The following is a 19,092-nucleotide window of genomic DNA, read 5'->3' on the forward strand; positions in this document are numbered from 1 at the left end:
GTTTTCTCCAATATTTTTCTTTTATATATTAACATTTTAACCTGTCTAATGTAATGTCAACTGTGACTACCTTCTAATAGTAAAAGTTAAAAGATTACATATTTTTAAAAATATGAAAGACATACCCGAATTTCTTGAAGGTTGTGAAAATTATTTCCTACTCTGACTGAGATCTTGCTTGGAGTATAGCTTTCATCAGATTTGTAGTCTGCATAAATACATAATGTCTTCACTGTTGTTTTTCTTCTAAAAGCAATAAAGTAAAAATAACATGCACTTCATCATATGAAAAGATTTCCAATGCATCTTATCTTCTGATTTTAAAAATCATAGTTTGCTAAAAGGAGTATTTGAATCAACATTTTCATATCTTTTAATTTCAACAAAAATGAAAAATGTAAAAATATAGGTCCAGATAATATGTTAAATATAGGTCCAGATAATATGTTAATTATACAGACATCTATGTAGAACATGGTCAAGAGCCAGATGCAAGCAAAGAAGGATCAGTTAAGCCAAATTAGGTACTTTATCATGCAAACAAGCATTAAGGATTTCCATCCTCTTCATTTGTATTTTAGACAAAGAAATTATTCTCATAAGTTTGGTTTCCTTTACTAAGTACTTACTTCATTTCCTATATTAAATACTTGAAAATAACTAGCTAAGTGAGGAACTGAGTCCAGCAAAGAGAAAACTACCTTTCTTAAAAAATACAACAACCTAGTTTTAATGCAAGAAATAGAATTCTGCTTTTGATTTTTTCTTTCTTTCTTTCTTTTGCTATTGATTTTAAAATATACATATCCTAGGGAAAGAAGAAATATATAATAGAAAACGAACCTCAGAAAAAATGCAAGTGGCCAACAAAACATGAAAATGTGTTCAACGTCTAATAATCAAAGAAAGAGAAATTAAAACACACAGAGATATTAGTTTTATCATCATACTGGAAAATATTTAAACAACTGATAGTACTCAAATTTGATTAGAAAAAGGTGCTTTCATCACCAGTTAGTAGAAACACAACCTATGACCTACTAATTCAAACTTCTGAGAATGCATTAAAATACAGTAACACAATCACTCAAAAATTGATGTCTAATGAAGACTGCCCTTGGAGAAAAAAATGGATGCAGAAAAATGTTGTCCTGTGATTAAATCACTAAAAAATTAAAAACAGCCTAAATATCCATGGCAACAGGGAATTGGTTAAATAAATTACAATATAGCCATTCAACAAACTGCTATAGAACTATTTAAAATAATCATGTACATATATAGTTACAGTAGAAAAAAGATTACAAAACAATATATACAGAAGAATCACATTTGGGGGAAAACAACAATTTTTTAAAGGCATGTAAATCTGTATTTGTATATAGAAAAAGACCTAGGTGGAATTACCCAAAAACAGTAAAATTAACTGTTTTCGTGGGATGGGACCATAGGAGATCTTTATTTTCTTCTTTATGATTTTTATAGTTTCTGAACAATTTTTCAGAATGAGCATGTGCCATTTGGCCACCAGGAAAATAAACATCTAGGTGATTTTAAAAACTTACCTAAAAACCCATTAAGAAATCTATTTACACGTGCTTTAAAAGTTAAGTTCTAGTATAAACTGGCACTAACTTTGTAACAATGAGCTCCTTGAACAGAAGTACTCTGTGTCAAAAGTCAGCCTATAAAAACAGCAGGGGCTCTGTAGCTCTTAGTAAGGAGACCAAACTTCTGTAGCCTAAGCTATTCATTAGAAAGGAATAGGGAAAGTTAAGGACTTTTCCTTGGATCAAGAGGTAAAACACTAAATACCCAGGAACTGCTGACATGATAAAGACCATTATTAGGTTTTTAAAAGAGGCCAAAGGTATCAAACTGACATCTTTCTCTCTGCTGAGCCAGAAAGGAGACAGGAGAGGAAGCAAAGAAAGACAGGAAATTTTTGAAGACCTTTTTCCTTGATGAGCCATAAGCAGGAAGTAAATGATCTTTCTTCTTATGGAGAGATCAAAGATCACGAAGATGGCTCTTAACTTTTTTTTTTAAGGAAGAAAAGAAAGGCAGATCTAAAGGATCAAGTTTTTTGCTCAGAATAATTATGTTTCTAAATTGTGAAATTCAGGTACACTTATTCACTGCCTTCAAGATGATCAGGGCAAGGTTAGAAAAGCAAAAAATACTAAAAACACTAATGATAATAAAAATAGTAACAGGAAAGAGCAAGTGAATATTTTGTGTCTGGCCCAGAAGTAATGCTCTTACACATATTGTCTCATTTATTTCTCAATGTTGTCAAATAGGAACTATTATTATCTCCGTTTTTCTGATTTAAAAAAAAAAAACAGAACACTCAGGTTAATAACTGGCTTAAGGTCAAAAAGCTAGTAGGAGGGCACAGTTGAAATAAAAAAAATGTGTCTGTCGACCTCACATGATTTTAACCAAAACTTCCTTTTAATTAATTGTGCTTAGCTCATTTGATAGTCATTGACATGAGTTTACAGTAACAGGTAGGTGTCTGTAGTTTTTTAAATTTTTTCTAAGCCGTGAGTTATTATCGTAAGGTTCACGTACCCACAGAAATCGTACGTATAATTTGCTATATACATAGTTTCATTAAATTTGCACAGGAAACTGTGGCCTAACCAAAAGTTTAAAACAATTAAAAGGTAGACTAAAAAATTTTAAAACCATTTATCAATTTTATCTCATGATGAATTTTAAAAATATTTCATGGAAAAGCATGCTATTTTTCAAATAGCAATGTATGTGGTAAGATTAAACATACAGACTATTACACATAAAGGCAGTAGCTCAAACTGCTCAAAACCATCATTATAATAATAATCACTCCATAGTGAATGCTCACTATATGCCAGGCATCATGCTATATTCGTAGCATAAGATATTACAAGAGCGGGGAAGGAAGAGGGCAATACTTTCCTATTTCTGATGACATAAGTAACACTCCTGGACACTCTCTATCCCCTCACTCACTACACGCTTTCTCCTGAGAAAGAGCTTCTGGCAGGAACCAAACATTTGCTTTGTTCCTTCAGGCCACCAATTTAATAGAGGCACATGCTACCTGGTCTAGTGGTATAACTGGACGGGTAAGACTATTTAATTCTAGGGTTCAATATTAGGAAACACACTTGACTAAGATATAATGCAGTTATATTTCTCAAACATCAGTTCTGTCTGTTTTATAAAGTTGATATTTTGGCCTCCTCCTGCTACCACAGATAGGAGCATCTACTGAATAATTTCTCATTGGGTTTGGAACCCATGAAATTCTGATTGAAGACATTAGTGACAGATATTCCTAGTTGCCTAACCTCCCTTTATCCCCTCTTTCTTCATAACATCTGGCTAAAAGATCCAACTTCCCTTAAAGTTAGGTATAGCCATATGACTAAGCTATGGCTAGTAAGATTTAAACAAAATGATGGTGTGTACTAAAGAAGGTTTCTTTAAAAGAAAAACATGCCCCTTTTACCTTTCTCATCTACTTCCTGCTGCCTGGGATATGGACATGATAGGTGGAATTCCAGTAGGCATCTTGGACCATAAGACAACCTTGAGGATAAAACCTACAAGCTAAGAATGAAGGAATGTAAAAAGAGAAGGAAACTGGGTCCACAAACACACTGTGAGGCTGCCATACCACTCCTGGACTGCCAGGCTCCTCTTACATGAAGAGGTAGAAGAAATAAATTTCCACCTTGTAGAAAACACCATTATCAAAAGCTCTGCTACTAGATGTTCTGATTTCTAACTAATACAGCATTACTGTGTCTGTATTACAGATGCAGAAACTGAGGTTCACATCAGGTTAAGTAAGTGGTCCTTGTTTACACATCTAGTAAAGCACAGAGCCAGAATTTAATCCAGGTCTACGTGACTACATTATATAAGAGTAACTAATAAACCCTAAGGTACAAAACTTAAAACTAAATGTATGTGATAGACGATAGCTTTACATTTAAAGCTAAATGTAAAAAACAAAACAGTTATAAAACATGTTTTTAAAATCGTTCTTCTTAACATGCTAGATACATTACCAGGAGGTTGAGACAAAATAAACAGAGTCCACATAGTTGTTTAAATCAGAAGCAAATATTTATAAATAACTACATTCTTCCATATATGTTCCTGGTATAATAGTGAAAAATGGGGGCCGGGTGCGGTGGCGCACGCCTGTAATCCCAGCACTTTGGGAGGCTGAGACAGGCAGATCACGAGGCCGAGATTGAGACCATCCTGGCCACCATGGTGAAATCCCGTCTCCACTAAAAATACAAAACTTAGCTGGGTATGGTGGCGTGTGCCTGTAGTACCAGCTACTTGGGAAGCTGAGGCAGGAGAATCGCTTGAACCTAGGAGATGGAGGTTGCTGTGAGCCAAGATTGCGCTACTGTACTCCAGCCTGGTGACACAGCGAAACTCCATCTCAAAATAAGAAGTGAAAAACGTCCTCTGTATCAATGTTAACAGGATGCTAAAATGAAAGTTTTCACGGAAGACTACAACAACAAAGACCATGTTTTGAAAGGATATATGAGACCTTAATGCATAATTTTCAGCAGATACGGTCATAAAATAAAATTAAAAAAATAAAAAAATAAAAATAAAATAACATAACATAACATAAAATAAAATAAGAAAGTCTGAGATGTCTGCTCATGAAGGTTAACTGCTACATGATTTGCCTTCCCACTACAGACAACTAGAATACCGGAGAACATATCTGAAGCATCCACAGATGCTGAGCAACAGGCAGCACAGGCCTCCAGGTTCTGAGAGAAAGAAAATAAATTAGATGAGCCCTACAAACAACTGGGTTTTCTGGCTGCAGGCAATTTGGAGACTGCAATGTGAAGAGGGAGACGCCAAAGAGAATCTAGCAGTCTACTGAATTGATAAGGAATAAGCTACACAAAGAAAAAACTCCAGAAATACGCGTGGGGTCCCCTTCATTCTATGCCTGAACACAATATGAACATGCATACAGCAAAACTTCACAAGGATATGCAAAGAACAAGCACTGGGGAAAGAACAAGCACTGGGGAAAGAACAATTACTGGAAAGCAGTAAGCCAAACAATTTCCAGCGGGCACAGAGGACTGGGAATCATTAAAGCTCCCAATAACCGAAGTGGTAAGTCCTCTTCAAATACCTAAGACATTCGTTTGAGATCCCAGATGAGTCAAGCCTTAGTAATGAGGCTAATCTTGCCCAAGAGAAATGATCTTAAAGAGTGGTCTGGGGACCTACGGAGGACCTCAAGACTCTTTCAGAGGATCAGCAAGGTCAGAACTATTTTCTTAATATTACTAAGATGCAATTTGCCTTTTTCAGAATCATTCTGAGTATGTAGTAGAGTTTTCCACAGGCTGACATGGGATATTGTAAAAGATTTAATGAACTAGCAGAAATGAGACTCCAGCTATTTTTTGTGAACCAAAAAGGTTCACAAAAAATGTAAACAATGACACTCTTCTCACTATTTTTTGTTGTTGTTTATTTGGAAAGAGACAGTTATTTTTCATAAAATTGTTATTTATGTTGTTAACACATAATAGGTTAATTGTTTATTTTTTAGTGAATAAATAATTTAAAGTCCCTAATCTATAATTTCTAAAATAGTAAATATTGAGATATATATATAAAGATTTCTGGAGTCCTCAATAAGAGTTTAAAGCAGTACTGAGACTAAAAAGTTTGAGAACTTCTGCTCTAAAGCAGGGCTTGGTAAGCTACAGCTTGCAGGCTAAATGTGGACCGCCACCTATTTTTGTAAATAAAATTTTATTGAAACCAAGTGACACTCCATCATACACACATTGTCTATGGAAGCTTTAACACTACAATGGCAAAGTTGAGCAATTGCAGCAGGACATATAAAGAAGTATTACAGCTTAACAACAAAAAGACAACCCAATGTAAAAAGAGGGAAGGGACTTAAGTAGTCATTTATCTAAAGAAGATATACAAATAACCAGGAAGCACATGAAAAAAATGCTTGATAGCACAAAACATTAGGGAAATGAAAATCAAAACTATAATGAGATAGACTCATTAGGATGACTATTATCAAATGTTGGCATGGATGTGGAGAAAATGGAACTTTTGGGCATTACCAGTGGGAAGGTAAAATGGTACAGCTACTGTGAAAAACAGTATGGAGGTGACTCAAAAACTTAAACATAGAATTACCATATGATCCAGCAATTCCACCTCTGGATATATATTCAAAAGAAGTGAAATCAGGTACTTGAACAGATATTTGCACACCAATGTTCATAACAGTATTATTTACAACAGCCAAAAGGTAGAAACAACCCAATGTCCTCTGACGAATGGATAAACAAAATGTGGCACAGTCATACAATGGAATATTATTCGTCCTTAAAAAGGAATGAAATTCTGACACATGCTACAACATGAATGAACCTTGAAAACATTAGGCTAAGTGAGATAAGTTAGACACCAAAGGACAAATATTGTATAATTCCACTTATATCAGGTCCCTAGAACAGTGAAACACACAGAGGCAAAAAATAAAACAGTGATTATCATGGGCTGGAGAGAAAAGGAAATTGGGTGGTTATTATTTAATGGGTTCCACACAGGATGATGAAAAGTTCTGAAGATGGAGGTGGTAGTGGTTGCACAACACTGTAAATGTGCTTAAGGATACTGAACTGTACATTTAAAAATGGCTGTCCAGGCACAGTGGCTCACGCCTGTAATCCCAACACTTTGGGAGGCTGAGGAGGGCAGAGCACCTGAAGTTGGGATTTCGAAAATAGCCTGACCAACATGAAGAAACCCCATCTCTACTAAAAATACAAAATTAGCCGGGCGTGGTGGCGCATGCCTGTAATCCCAGCTACTTGGGAGGCTGAGGCAGGAGAATCGCTTGAACCTGGGAGGCGGAGGTTGCAGTGAGCCAAGATCGTGCCATTTCACTCCAGCCTGGGAAACAAGAGTGAAACTCCATCTCAAAATAAATAAATAAATAAAAAGGCTACAACAGTAAACTTAGATTTATATTTTACTACAAATAAAAAAATCTTTATTGTTTATTACTCACCATCTCAACAGAATAAATAATAAGTAATTAAATATTGAATTTTATTATTCACCATCTCAACAGAATAAAGAAAAACCATATGATCCGTATGAACAGATACAGAAAAGGCATTTGAGAAAATCCAAAAATGTCTCAGGAAACTGGGAAAAGGGAACTTTATAACCTGATAACCTGAAGGGTTATCTTAGTTTCTTTCTAGAAAGGATGAATAATCCTCATCAGGAAGCTGGAGGTAATACCATGCAAAAAAGAAGATGATTAATATACCCTCAACAAGAGAACTGCAGATGAATCATCCATAGCATTAAGTGAATGTGGTGGCTGATTCTCTCAACCCACAAAAGCATCCATAAGATAATAGTCAGCTTTAAACATACAGCCAAGTACAGAGAACATCAATGCCATATCACCAAGACACAATTGGCAATTACAGACTTTCCTTCTTTTCTTACCTCTTCTTCGTTCCCATACTAGCAGATCTAACAAATTCAGAAATGTGAAAGGACAAAAAAACACACCAAAAAAACCAAAAAAAAAACTAGGTAGGGTAAGAGAAGCAAACTACACCCAACTTGCAACAGGCCCAAGTTTAGGGAGAGGAATAAACCTTAAAGAAACTTTAAACCAAGATTGAGGCTTTCACTATTCACCAGAACTGAACACTTTTATTTCTAAAATATATTTTGCCATTTGAAATAAACATAAAACTGGGTATGTTACCAAAAAGTGTGCTATATGCTCCCACCAAGTTCTCATCCAGAGCAGAGAAACAGCTTGTTCTAATTTTAAAACACGAGATATAAAATAATGTTGCTTTATATATGTTACAATATACGTTCACCTTAACAGATCAGTAATACATATAAATTATTTCTCAACTAGCTGAGAAACTGCTACATAAATCAAGAGTTGCTTATTTTCTATGTGAAGAAAAAGACATCTAAGGAACCAAATAGTTTAACAAAATATAAACTCCAAATTGAACTTCTTTCAAACTTGTTTGTAATACAATTTTTTCGATACAGAAGTTCTTCCATTAGTACATAATGTTTCATGAAAATATGGATGAAAATCAAATGGAAGAAAGTTGAACCCTGAACTTACATAATAGAGGTAGGAAAGTCAGTTCTCAAGTGCTAAAAAAATCTGCCCAATAGAGGTAGGAAAGTTAGTTCTCAAGTGCTAAAAAAAATCTACCCAATCCTAAATTATACCAGATGGTTCAGTCGCAATCTTTGACAATAAATATTTAACATTTCCTTTTGGTGTTCATAATTCAATATGTAGGCAACTACTAAAGTCCAAGGAATATCTAGTTGAGTCTAATGATTTCTAATGTATTCACAAGTATTAACACACTGTGATTAAGCCTAGCATCTATTACGTATCCTTTTTTTTTTTTTAGGAGACAGGGTCTTGCTCTGTCACCCAGGCTGGAGTGCAGTGGCATGACAATAGCTCACTGCAGCTTCAAACTCCTGGCCCAAGTGATCCATGTCAGCTTCCTGAATAGCTGAGACTACAGGGGTGTACCACCACACCCAGGTAATTTTTTAAGTTTTTTGTAGAGACAGAATCTTGCTTTATCTCCCAGGCCAGTTTTGAACTTCTGGCTTTAAACAATCCTCCTACCTCAGCCTCCCAAAAGTGTTGGGATTATAGGCGTGAGCCACCGCACCCAATCTATTATTTTTTAAATGACATCAGCACTTTAATTTTTCCATTTGTTCTACTTTTAAAAATAAGGGGAAAATGCAATAAAGTATTCTATAATTGCACAAATGCTTTTTCACAAAGATACCTAAGCTGCTGAAACTGTAGTGCTACCAGGCAATAGGTCCTGTTGTTCACCTGTTACCTGATATTTTTTAAAAACCTAAAATTAATCCAAAGAGATAATTAAGCAAAAGTATAAATGTCACAAAATTATAAAGTTTAAAATTTATGAACAGTGTAATTTGGGGAGGAGGGTAAATAAACTAATTTGTATGATTTGGCTTAAGCAATTTACATCCATACATATATTGGTATTTAAGTATATACAGGATTTTATTAAATTTATACAGTACTTTCTGTTCAAAGTGCTTTAAATGATAATGGAGTTTATTGCTATCAATGTTTTCATTCAACCCAGGCTTTAGTAAATACAAGTTTTTTTAAATTTATAATTTATCTTTCATTATTAAACTATCAAAATTTCTCTTTAAAATGAAGCAAACCAGCACAACTTTTCAATATTTTTCTCAGCATTCTTGTGTCCTTTTCTATTTCAATAAATTTCTTTGTGACACAAAAATCATTTTAATATAATTAAAAATGTTGTATAATTGTTATTGCCATGATAAAAATAGCAAGATTACATTTAATAAAATTTGTAGAAATTTTGATGAAGGCAGATCAAACAAAAGCATAAATTTTGCTTTGCTCCTACTCAGTTTAATATTTCAGTATTTATCCTTTTAAATCAGCAAACAAGTACATTAGTCCATATAATCCATATTAAACTAAATTACTCCCCAATTTTCCTTAAAAAATTATTCCCAATTTTCCTTAAAAAATTAACAAATTTTGAAATTCTTCCCAAGAGAATCAGCCCTTTACAAACAGAAAATAATTCACTTTATAAAATATATATTATATAAAATAGAGAAGCAAAAAGCTTCTCTATTTTCCATTTAAGTACAAAATTACACATTCAAAGAACATTTCATTTTCTTATTGTATTTTTTCCTTCCCCCTCTCTACCTTAGGACTTATTTCTCCTAACTGCCAAGAAAAATTACCTCTCTTTTTGAGGAAGGCAGAGGGCTTTTTCCCTTCATTTATTCATGTAATAGGTAACAGTTTTTAATATATTCTATTCAAATTTTTATGAAGATCATTTCTTTGTAAGTTTTCTGCATGGCTGACAGAACAGCACCTTCCTCCAAAGAAAAACCAAGAAATAAGAAAATTTTCCAAATTAGATTTTCAATGTATGAGCCCTATGTGATACTTAATTGCTAGTGTGTCTATTCTTGAATTTGGAAATATTTCACACTTTAAATTATGTTCATATTCTAACATTTAAAGCTATTTCACAAAAAAAGCATGCTGAACATTCAGCAAGTGAAGCATAATGTATTTTAATTAAACCTAATCAGAACCATCAGGACTAAACATGAGCTTAGAGGATCATGTAATCTAACCACCATCTATTCCAATAAATAACCAGGTTCAAAATTTTTCTGACAGGTAGCAACTATTACTATCAAGCAGATAAATTATCTTTATCAGTTCCAATTTTTAAAAGTTTTCTTTATACTAAGCCATAACTGGTCTTTGTGTAGCTCTTACCTTTTGGACGAAGTTTTTTCTTATGAGGTGACACATACAAAACATCTAATTCCTCCACAAAGTATAAATCTTTCAAATTACGGAAAGAAAGCTACCATGTCCCCCAAAGTTTTCGGCAGACCATAGGTTCCAAATTTTTTTTTTATTATTGTTTGGCTTCAATCCCCTATTCTGCCTACTCTCTTCTGAGCACATCCTAGACCTTCTTTATCAGTGTTAGCAGGGGAAGCCGACACGGAACACAACACACCAGGAGGTCTTCATAGACTCTATGCTTATCTTATTGCATCCCAAAGTCATACTAGCTTTTTTAGCAACCACATCACACTGTTAACTGAAACTAAACTCATTGTCAACTAAAACTGCTTAAATATCTTTCACACTTCTGGCTTTGTCCTCCTTTCCCATCTTGAGCTTACACTCTTCAAAAGGAAGGAAGAGAAGTGGATTAAATGTAGAACTATAATTTTATATTACATTATTTACTAATAAAGAGACTAGTACCTAACTTTTATTTTAATTTTAACAACCATCTTAAATAAAACTTTTATTTAAAAAGAATCTCAGGGTTCATCAGAGCCAAGGTGGTCAACTAGATGCGGCCAGGAAGAGCTTCATTCACCGAGAGACCAGACCATGAAGAAGACAAGCATACTCTAAGCAGACTGTCAGAAGGAAGGCATTGAGGGTGGACAGAGGGAGGACCAAGCAGACCCTGGGCTGAAAGGGGAGTAAGCTAGGAACCCTGAATGGGGTTGCTGAGCACCAGGACTCATTTCTGGCCCTGAGCAGCTCCTGGGGAAGGAATTAATTAAAGAGGTGTGGAGTAGTCCACTCTCACCATGTATCTCCAGAATTCTAGCAGCAGGAGGCCCCACAAGCCCCACGGGCATCTGAACCAGCAGGGAGTGCTGCTTGGAGAGTTAGCAGGCACAGGACCCCAGCCTGTGTGGAGCCCAGAGGGTTTGGCATGGAAATGGCTACAGTGGAGCACAGCCAGGGATGCCTGTCCCTTAAGGCTTGTCATGTACCTCTAGGTAGCTTTGGCCTTTGTTGACTGTTGGACCTGCACAAGATAGGGCTATCTTACCCATGGGATGGGGCCAGTCTGATCTGAGCAACACTTTGTCTGCCAGTCTCTCCCAGGGTCCCTGCTTGGCTGTGTCTGATTGCAGCACAGCCTCAGATGACCTACTGAGGTGCTTCCCAGAGGCCACTGCCATAGCTTTTTCACCAACAGACCCCACCTAACCATCAGAAAGCTTTCGCAGATGGGCTGCTGCCAGCATACATTTGCCCACAGACTTCCCCTGACTGCTTTGACTGTACCCCTCATTGGAGTGTTGTTGCCAGCAGACTGGAAACACCGTGGCCCTTCCAGTACAGCAGTTGCTTGAAGGGCCAGAGAACAAGGTTTTGGGTCTGTTCAAAGGCCCTCTGGATTACAGCATGCAACCCACGAGTGCTGAGCTGAGCCTTGGTACCCTGAAATCATCCAGAAATGAAGCCAGTCAACTAAACCCAACTTGTACCACAGTCAAAGAAGATAAAAGCAAAAAAGATAACATCAAAGATGATATCAAAGAAGATAAAAGCAAAAAAGTCCCATCTAAAGGACAGGAACTTCAAAGATTAAAGGAACATTTTCCCACACAGATGAGAAAGAACCAGAGCAAGAATTCTGGCAAGTCTAAAAGACAGAGTGTCTTCTTACCTTCAAATGAGCACACTAGTTGCCCAGCAATGGTTCTTAACCGGATTGAAATGACAGAAATGACAGACATTTGAAATTCAGAATTCAGAATCTGGATGGCAGTGAAGAACATTAAGATGCAGATGGAAGTTGAAACCCAATCCAAGGAATCTAACGAATCCAGTAAAATGAATCAAGAGCTGAAAGACGAAATAGCTATTTTAAGAAAGAACCAAACTGATCTGATAGAGCTGAAAAACTCACTACAAGGATTTCATAATACATTCAGAAGTGTTAACATCAGTACACACCAAGCTGAGGAAAGAATCTCAGAGCACAAAGACTGGTTCTTCAAATCAATTCAGCTAGACAAAAATAAAAAAGAATTTGCTGGGCGTGGTGGCTCACACCTGTTATCCCAGTACTTTGGGAGGCTGAGGCGGGTGGATCACGAGGTCAGGAGATCAAGACCATCCTGGCTAAAACGGTGAAACCCCGTCTCTACTAAAAATACAAAAAATTAGGTGGGTGTGGTGGCGGGCGCCTGTAGTCCCAGCTACTCGGGAGGCTGAGGCAGGAGAATGGCGTCAACCCAGGAGGCGGAGCTTGCAGTGAGCCGAGATTGTGCCACTGCACTCCAGCCTGGGCGACAGAGCGAGACTCTGTCTCAAAAAAAATAAATAAATAAAATAAAATAAAATAAAATAAAAAAGAATTTTTTAAAAAATGAGCAAAACCTCTGAGAAATATGAGATTATGTAAAGAGACCAAACCTACAACTCATTGGGGTCCCTGAAAGAGAGGGAGAAACAACAAGCAAATTGGAAAATATATTTGAGGATATTGTCCATGAAAATTTCCCCAATCTCGCTAAAGAGGTCAACATCCAAATTCAGGAAATTCAGAGAACCCCAGAGTATATGAAAGAGCTGGTATCAACCCTACTGAAACGATTGCAAAAAACTGAGAAGGAAGGACTCCTCCCTAACTCATTCTATAAGGCCAGCATCACTCTGATACCAAAACCTGGCAGAGACCCAGTAAAAGAAGAAACCTCAGGCCAATATTCTTGATGAACATCGACACAAAAATCCTCAATAACATACTAGCAAACTGAAACCAGCAGCACATCAAAAAAAGGCTAATCCACCACAATCAAGTAGGCTTTATTCCTGGGATGTAAGATAAGCTTCACATATGCAAATCAATAAATGTCATTCATCACATAAACAGAACTAAAAACAAAAACCACATCATCATCTCAAGAGATGCAGAAAAGGCTTTCAATAAAATTCAGCATATCTTCATGTTAAAAATCCTCAACAAACTAGGCATTGAAGGATCATAATTCAAAATAATAAGGGCCATCTATGACAAACCCACAGACAACATCATACCGAGCAAAAACTGGAAGGAAGTATTCCCCTTAAGAACCAGAACAAGACAAGGATGCCCACTCTCACCACTTCTATTCAACATAGTTCTAGAGGTCCTAGCCACAGCAATCAGGCAAGAGAAAAAATAAAAGGCATTCAAATAGGAAGAGAGGAAGTCAAACTATCTTTGTTTGCAGACAATATAATTCTACACCTAGAAAACCCCATAGTCTCTGCCCAAAGACTCCTAGATCTGATGAACAACTTCAGCAAAGTTTCAGGATACAAAATCAATATACAAAAATCAATAGCGTTTCTATATACCAATAACATACAAGCTGAGTGCCAAATCAAGAACACAATTCCACTCAAAACAGCCACACAAAAATAATAAAATACCTGGGAATACAGCTAACCAAAGAGGCAAAAGATCTCTACGAGAATTACAAAACACTGCTGAAGGAAATCAGAGATGACACAAACAAATGGAAAAACATCCCATGCTCATGGACGGGAAGAACCAATATTGTTTAAAAAAAAATGGTCATAACTGCCCAAAGCAATTTATAGATTCAATGCTATTCCAATCAAACTACTGACAGTTTTCACAGAATTAGAGAACTATTCTAATATTCATATGGAACCAAAAAAGAGCCTCAATAGCCAAAGCAATACTAAGCAAAAAGAACAAAGCTGGAGGCATCACATTACCCAACTTCAAACTACACTTCAAAACAATAGTAGCCAAAATAGCATGGTACTGGTACAAAAACAGACACAGAGACCAATGGAACAGGTTAGAGAACCCAGAAATAAAGCTGCACATCTACAACCATCTGATCTTCAACAAAGTTGGCCAATAACAAGCAATGGGGAAGGAACTCCCTATTCAATAAATTGTACAGGGATAACTGGCTAGCCATAAGCAGAAGACTGAAATCAGACCCCTCCCTTTCACCATATACAAAAATCAACTCAAGATTTATAAAAGACCTAAATGTAAAACCTACAACTATAAAATCCCAGGTAGAAAACCTAGGAAATACCTAGAAATACCTAGAACATAGGACCTAATAAAGACTTCATGACAAAAACTCCAAAAGCAATTAAAACAAAAATGTAAATTGACAAGTGGGACCTAATTAAACCAAAGAGCTTCAGCACAGCGAAAGAAACTATTAACAGAGTAAACAGACAACCTATAGGATGGGAAAAAATATTTGCAAACTATGCATCTGACAAAGGTCTAATATCCAGAATCTATAAGGAACTTAAATTTACAAGAAAAAAGCAACTCTATTAAAAAATGGGCAAAGGACATGAACAGACATTCCTCAAAAGTAGACATACAGCCAACAAGCATATGAAAAGATGGTCAACCTCACTAATCACTAGAGAAATACAAATCAAAACCACAATGAGACACCATTTCACACACAAGTTGGAATGTTTATTACTAAAAAGTCAAAAAAAAATAACAGATGCTGGTGAAGTTGTGAAAAAAAGGGAATGCTTATACACTGCTGGTGGTAATGTAAATTAGTTCAGCCACTGTGGAAAGCAGTTTGGAGATTTCTCAAAGAATTTAAAACATAACTACTATTCGACCAAGCAATCCCATTACTGGGTATATATCCAAAGGGATTTAAATCATTTCACCATTAGACAAATGCACACATATGTTGATTGCAGCACTATGCGCAATAGCAAAGACATGGAATCAACCTAGATGCCCATCAACAGTGGACTGGATACAGAAAATATGGTAAACATACACCATGGAACACCACACAATCATAAAAAAGAATGAAATCATGTCCTTTGCAGCAGCATGGATGCAGCTGGAGGCCGGCATCCTAAGAGAACACAGAAACAGAAAACCAAATATTGCACGTTCTCACTTAAAAGTGGGAACTAAACACTGAACACATGGCTGGGTGTGGTGGCTCCCACGTATAATCCCAGCACTTTGGGAGGCCGAGGTGGGTAGATCACCTGAGGTCAGGAGTTTGAGACCAGCCTGGCCAACATGGTGAAACCTTGTCTCTACTAAAAATACAAAAATTAGCTGGGCGTGGTGGCAGGCACCTGTAATCCCAGCTACTCGGGATCCTGAGGCAAGAGAATCGCTTGAACCTGAGAGGTAGAGGTTGCAGTGAACAAAGATCACGCCACTGCGCTCCAGCCTGGGCAACAGAGACTCCGTCTCAAAAAAAAAAACAAAAAAAAAAACACACATTGAATACATATAGATACAAAATAGGGGACAATAGACACGGGCGCCTACTTGAGGTGAAGGAAAGGAAGAAGGTGAGGACCAAAAAACCACCTATTAGGTACTATGTTTACTACCTGGATGACGAAATAATTTGTACACCAAACCCCAGCAAAAGGCAATTTACCCATATAACAAACCTGCACATGTACTCCCTTAAACTAAAATAAAAGTCAGAAGGAAAATAAATAAATCCTGCCTAACATCTGCTTTTGTAAGATAAAATTTAATTAGAACAGCTAAATTCTGTCATTTACGCACCATGTAGGGCCACCTTTGTGCTATAACAGTGGAACTGAGCACTGTAGCTGCAAAACAGATAAGATGGCCCACAAAGTCTAAAATATTCACTATCTGGCCTGTTGGAAATTTGCTGATTTGTACTCTAGGACAATAAAAGCAAACAACTAAAAACACGATGCTATAGAATGTTAAAATAGATGGTATAAGCCAGGTGCAGTGGCTCATTCCTGTAATCCCAGCACTTTGGGAGGCCGAGGCAGGTGGAATCACAAGGTCAGGAGTTCGAGACCAGCCTGACCAACATGGAGAAACCCCATCTCTACTAAAAATACAAAATTAGCCGGGCATGCTGGCGCATGCCTGTAATCCCAGTTACTCGAAGGCTGAGGCAGGAGAATCGCTTGAACCTGGGAGGCGGAGGTTGCAGTAACCCGAGATCACGCCATTGCACTCCAGCCCAGGCAACAAGAGCAAAACTCCATCTCAAAAAAAAAAAAAAGATGGTATAAGTGGAACAAGATAGCTGAGTTAACTGGTTTCCAACTATGTCAATAAATTCAGCCAGGCCCAGTGGTTCACTCCTGGAACGCCAGCATTTTGGGAGGCTGAGGTGGGAGGAATGCTTGAGGCCAGGAGTTCAAGACCAGCCTGGCCAACATAGCGGCCAACTGTCTCTATTTAAAATTTTAAAAATCTGATAATAAATACATTCAAATCATTGACAAACATGTGGCTGTTTTCCTTTCCCCTCAAAAAGCATTATCAAAAAGGAAAATGTCCTTAAAGGTTCTAAGTAAAAAAAAAAAAAATTTTTTTCTAAATAAAAGTAAAAATTTGAGAAGTTATATGAATATTCCACAGCTAAAAAACTTACGATCATCACTCCAGGTTTACTTAATACGATACATTAAGGTATTGTATTGGACCATAAGCAAAATATATCTTTCGGAAAGTACCTGCAAAAAATAAATTATATTGAAAAGTATATTTGAGAAACATCTACATAAAAGGAACTATGCAATATACCATAAGAAAATTCATAAAAAATAAGACAGAGTAACTTTAAAATGCTAATAATCTAACTAAACAGAAAAATAATCTAAAAGACTTCAGAGTTTAAAAAGTTAAGTGTATTTCATTGTAATTTCTATCTTTAATTTTTATGTTAATAAAATAGATTTGTCTATAACCTACACTAGATGAAAAATTTGAAAATGTATTAATTACCTGAATTGGATGTTCACTAAATGAGGCTGGGAACCATCTGATTGCCAATAAGTTTCTAGATTGTCATCTCGTAACTGATCCACTCCAAATCCTAAAAACACCAAAAGTGTCAATAAATCCCTGTGAAAAAGAAAGAACTATACATGCAAAACATAAAACTAACATATGTATTTGTCCAGAAATTTTGATAAACAGAAAGGTCAGAAATATTAAATTTATTTATTTATTTATTTTTTGTAGACAGGGTCTTGCTGTGTTGCCCAGGCTAGCCTCGAACTCCCAGCCTCAAGTAATCCTCCTGCCTTGGCCTCCCAAAGTGCAGGGATTACAGGCATAAGCCATAGCACCCAGCTGTGAAACTTAAATTAACCAGAATTCTTCTACCCTTTTATTCAGAGCTCAATTCTTAGAGAAATATCACTTGCACATATAAAGCCTATATTAGGATCAAGTTATTTTGTTGTCACCTTTTTAAAAAACATCTTCTAGGAGATATTATATTTTTCTGAGACAGAGTTCCACTCTTGTTGCCCAGGCTGGAGTGCAATGGCACAATCTCAGCTCATCGCAAGCTCCGCCTCCCGGATTCAAGCGATTCTCCTGCCTCAGCCTCCCAAGTAGCTGGGATTACAGGCACACGCCACCACGCCCGACTAATTTCATATTTTTAGTAGAGAAGGCGTTTCTCCATGTTGGTTAGGCTGGTCTCGAACTCCCAACTTCAGGTGATCCACCCGCCTCAGCTTCCCAAAGTGCTGGGATTACAGGCATGAGCCACCACGCCCAGCCAGATATATTTTAAAGAACGTATGTATTCAAACTCAGTTTCTTGTGCTTTTTGCAAGTTGATAGTAAGAATGACTAAGCACAAAATCCTCAAAAATAAACACATTCTAATAAGTTCAATATGCCATGCTTACTGAGACAAGAAAAAAGATGACTTAAAAATATTTTCAAAAGGCATACATATTTTGAAACCAAATACTTCTGATTAAAATTCTGATTAATCAAAATTAAATTTACCCAGAATCCCATATTCTCCGTCCATTCTACATAAACGATGTTGTACAATCCTGTGTTTTTTCCTGATTAAAACCACAATAATTCATACTAATTTTAGAAATGAATCTGATTTAATGGTAAAATGCCGACTTTTTAATAAGAGAAATAAGTTTAACTTACATTTCAATTTTACACTAAGAAATATATTCATTATGGAACAAATCCAAAAGGAAGAGGACACAGTGAAAAGTCACTATCTACCATCTCATTCTTCTCTCCAAATATAGTTAATGTTTTCAGTTTATTGCATGCCCTTTCACAGATACTATATGCATATACAAGCAGTCATATATGTATTCTTTTTATTCCCCTTTCTTTAAACAAATGATAGCATACAATAAATAGCTCTGCATGTTGGTGTTTTTTAATTTTACTTAACATATCTGGAGTTTTTTACCATACGAATATTTATTCCATATCAATAAATTAACAATAATAACAATAACAAACACTGATATCACATTAACTATGTGCCAGGCGCATTCTAAACATTTTATATATGTTAAATAATCTAATATTTATTAGCTCATATAACTCAACATAAACAGCTTCCATATTTTTTAAGGTTGTATAGTCTACCACTGTCTGGAAATATCACAATTATCTCACCACACCTCTGAAGAACATTTAGGTTGTTTCCAACGTTTTGCTATTACAAACAATACTGCAATAAATACCTATCTGTCTACAATCTTTAAATATATGTTATTTCTAGAGAATACATATATTCCTAGAAATATTCCTATTTCTGGAATCCTGGGTCATTTGAATCTTTAAT

General features: G+C 36.1%; 1 protein-coding gene across 11 annotated transcripts in view; it reads right to left on the reverse strand.

Moving 5' to 3' along the window:
• ANAPC10 (anaphase promoting complex subunit 10) overlaps positions 1–19,092 on the reverse strand; it is a 203,368-nt gene that overhangs the window by 169,550 nt on the left and 14,726 nt on the right. For 9 of the 11 annotated variants that reach the window (XR_008502342.2, XR_008502341.2, XM_054486736.2 and 6 more), the window contains 2 exons: positions 17,253–17,343; positions 126–246 (listed from right to left, as the gene is read on the reverse strand). Coding sequence is in view for 9 of the 11 variants with exons in the window: in XM_054486736.2 (XP_054342711.1) it covers positions 126–246; positions 17,253–17,343 (212 nt within the window). In the remaining 2 variants the exon portion in view is untranslated. The remainder of the gene's footprint in view (positions 1–125; positions 247–17,252; positions 17,344–19,092) is intronic. The other 2 variants (XM_063664148.1, XM_063664150.1) reach the window with 1 other exon arrangement.

This window comes from Pongo pygmaeus, chromosome 3, assembly GCF_028885625.2.
Source record: "Pongo pygmaeus isolate AG05252 chromosome 3, NHGRI_mPonPyg2-v2.0_pri, whole genome shotgun sequence".
Lineage (NCBI taxonomy): Eukaryota > Metazoa > Chordata > Mammalia > Primates > Hominidae > Pongo > Pongo pygmaeus.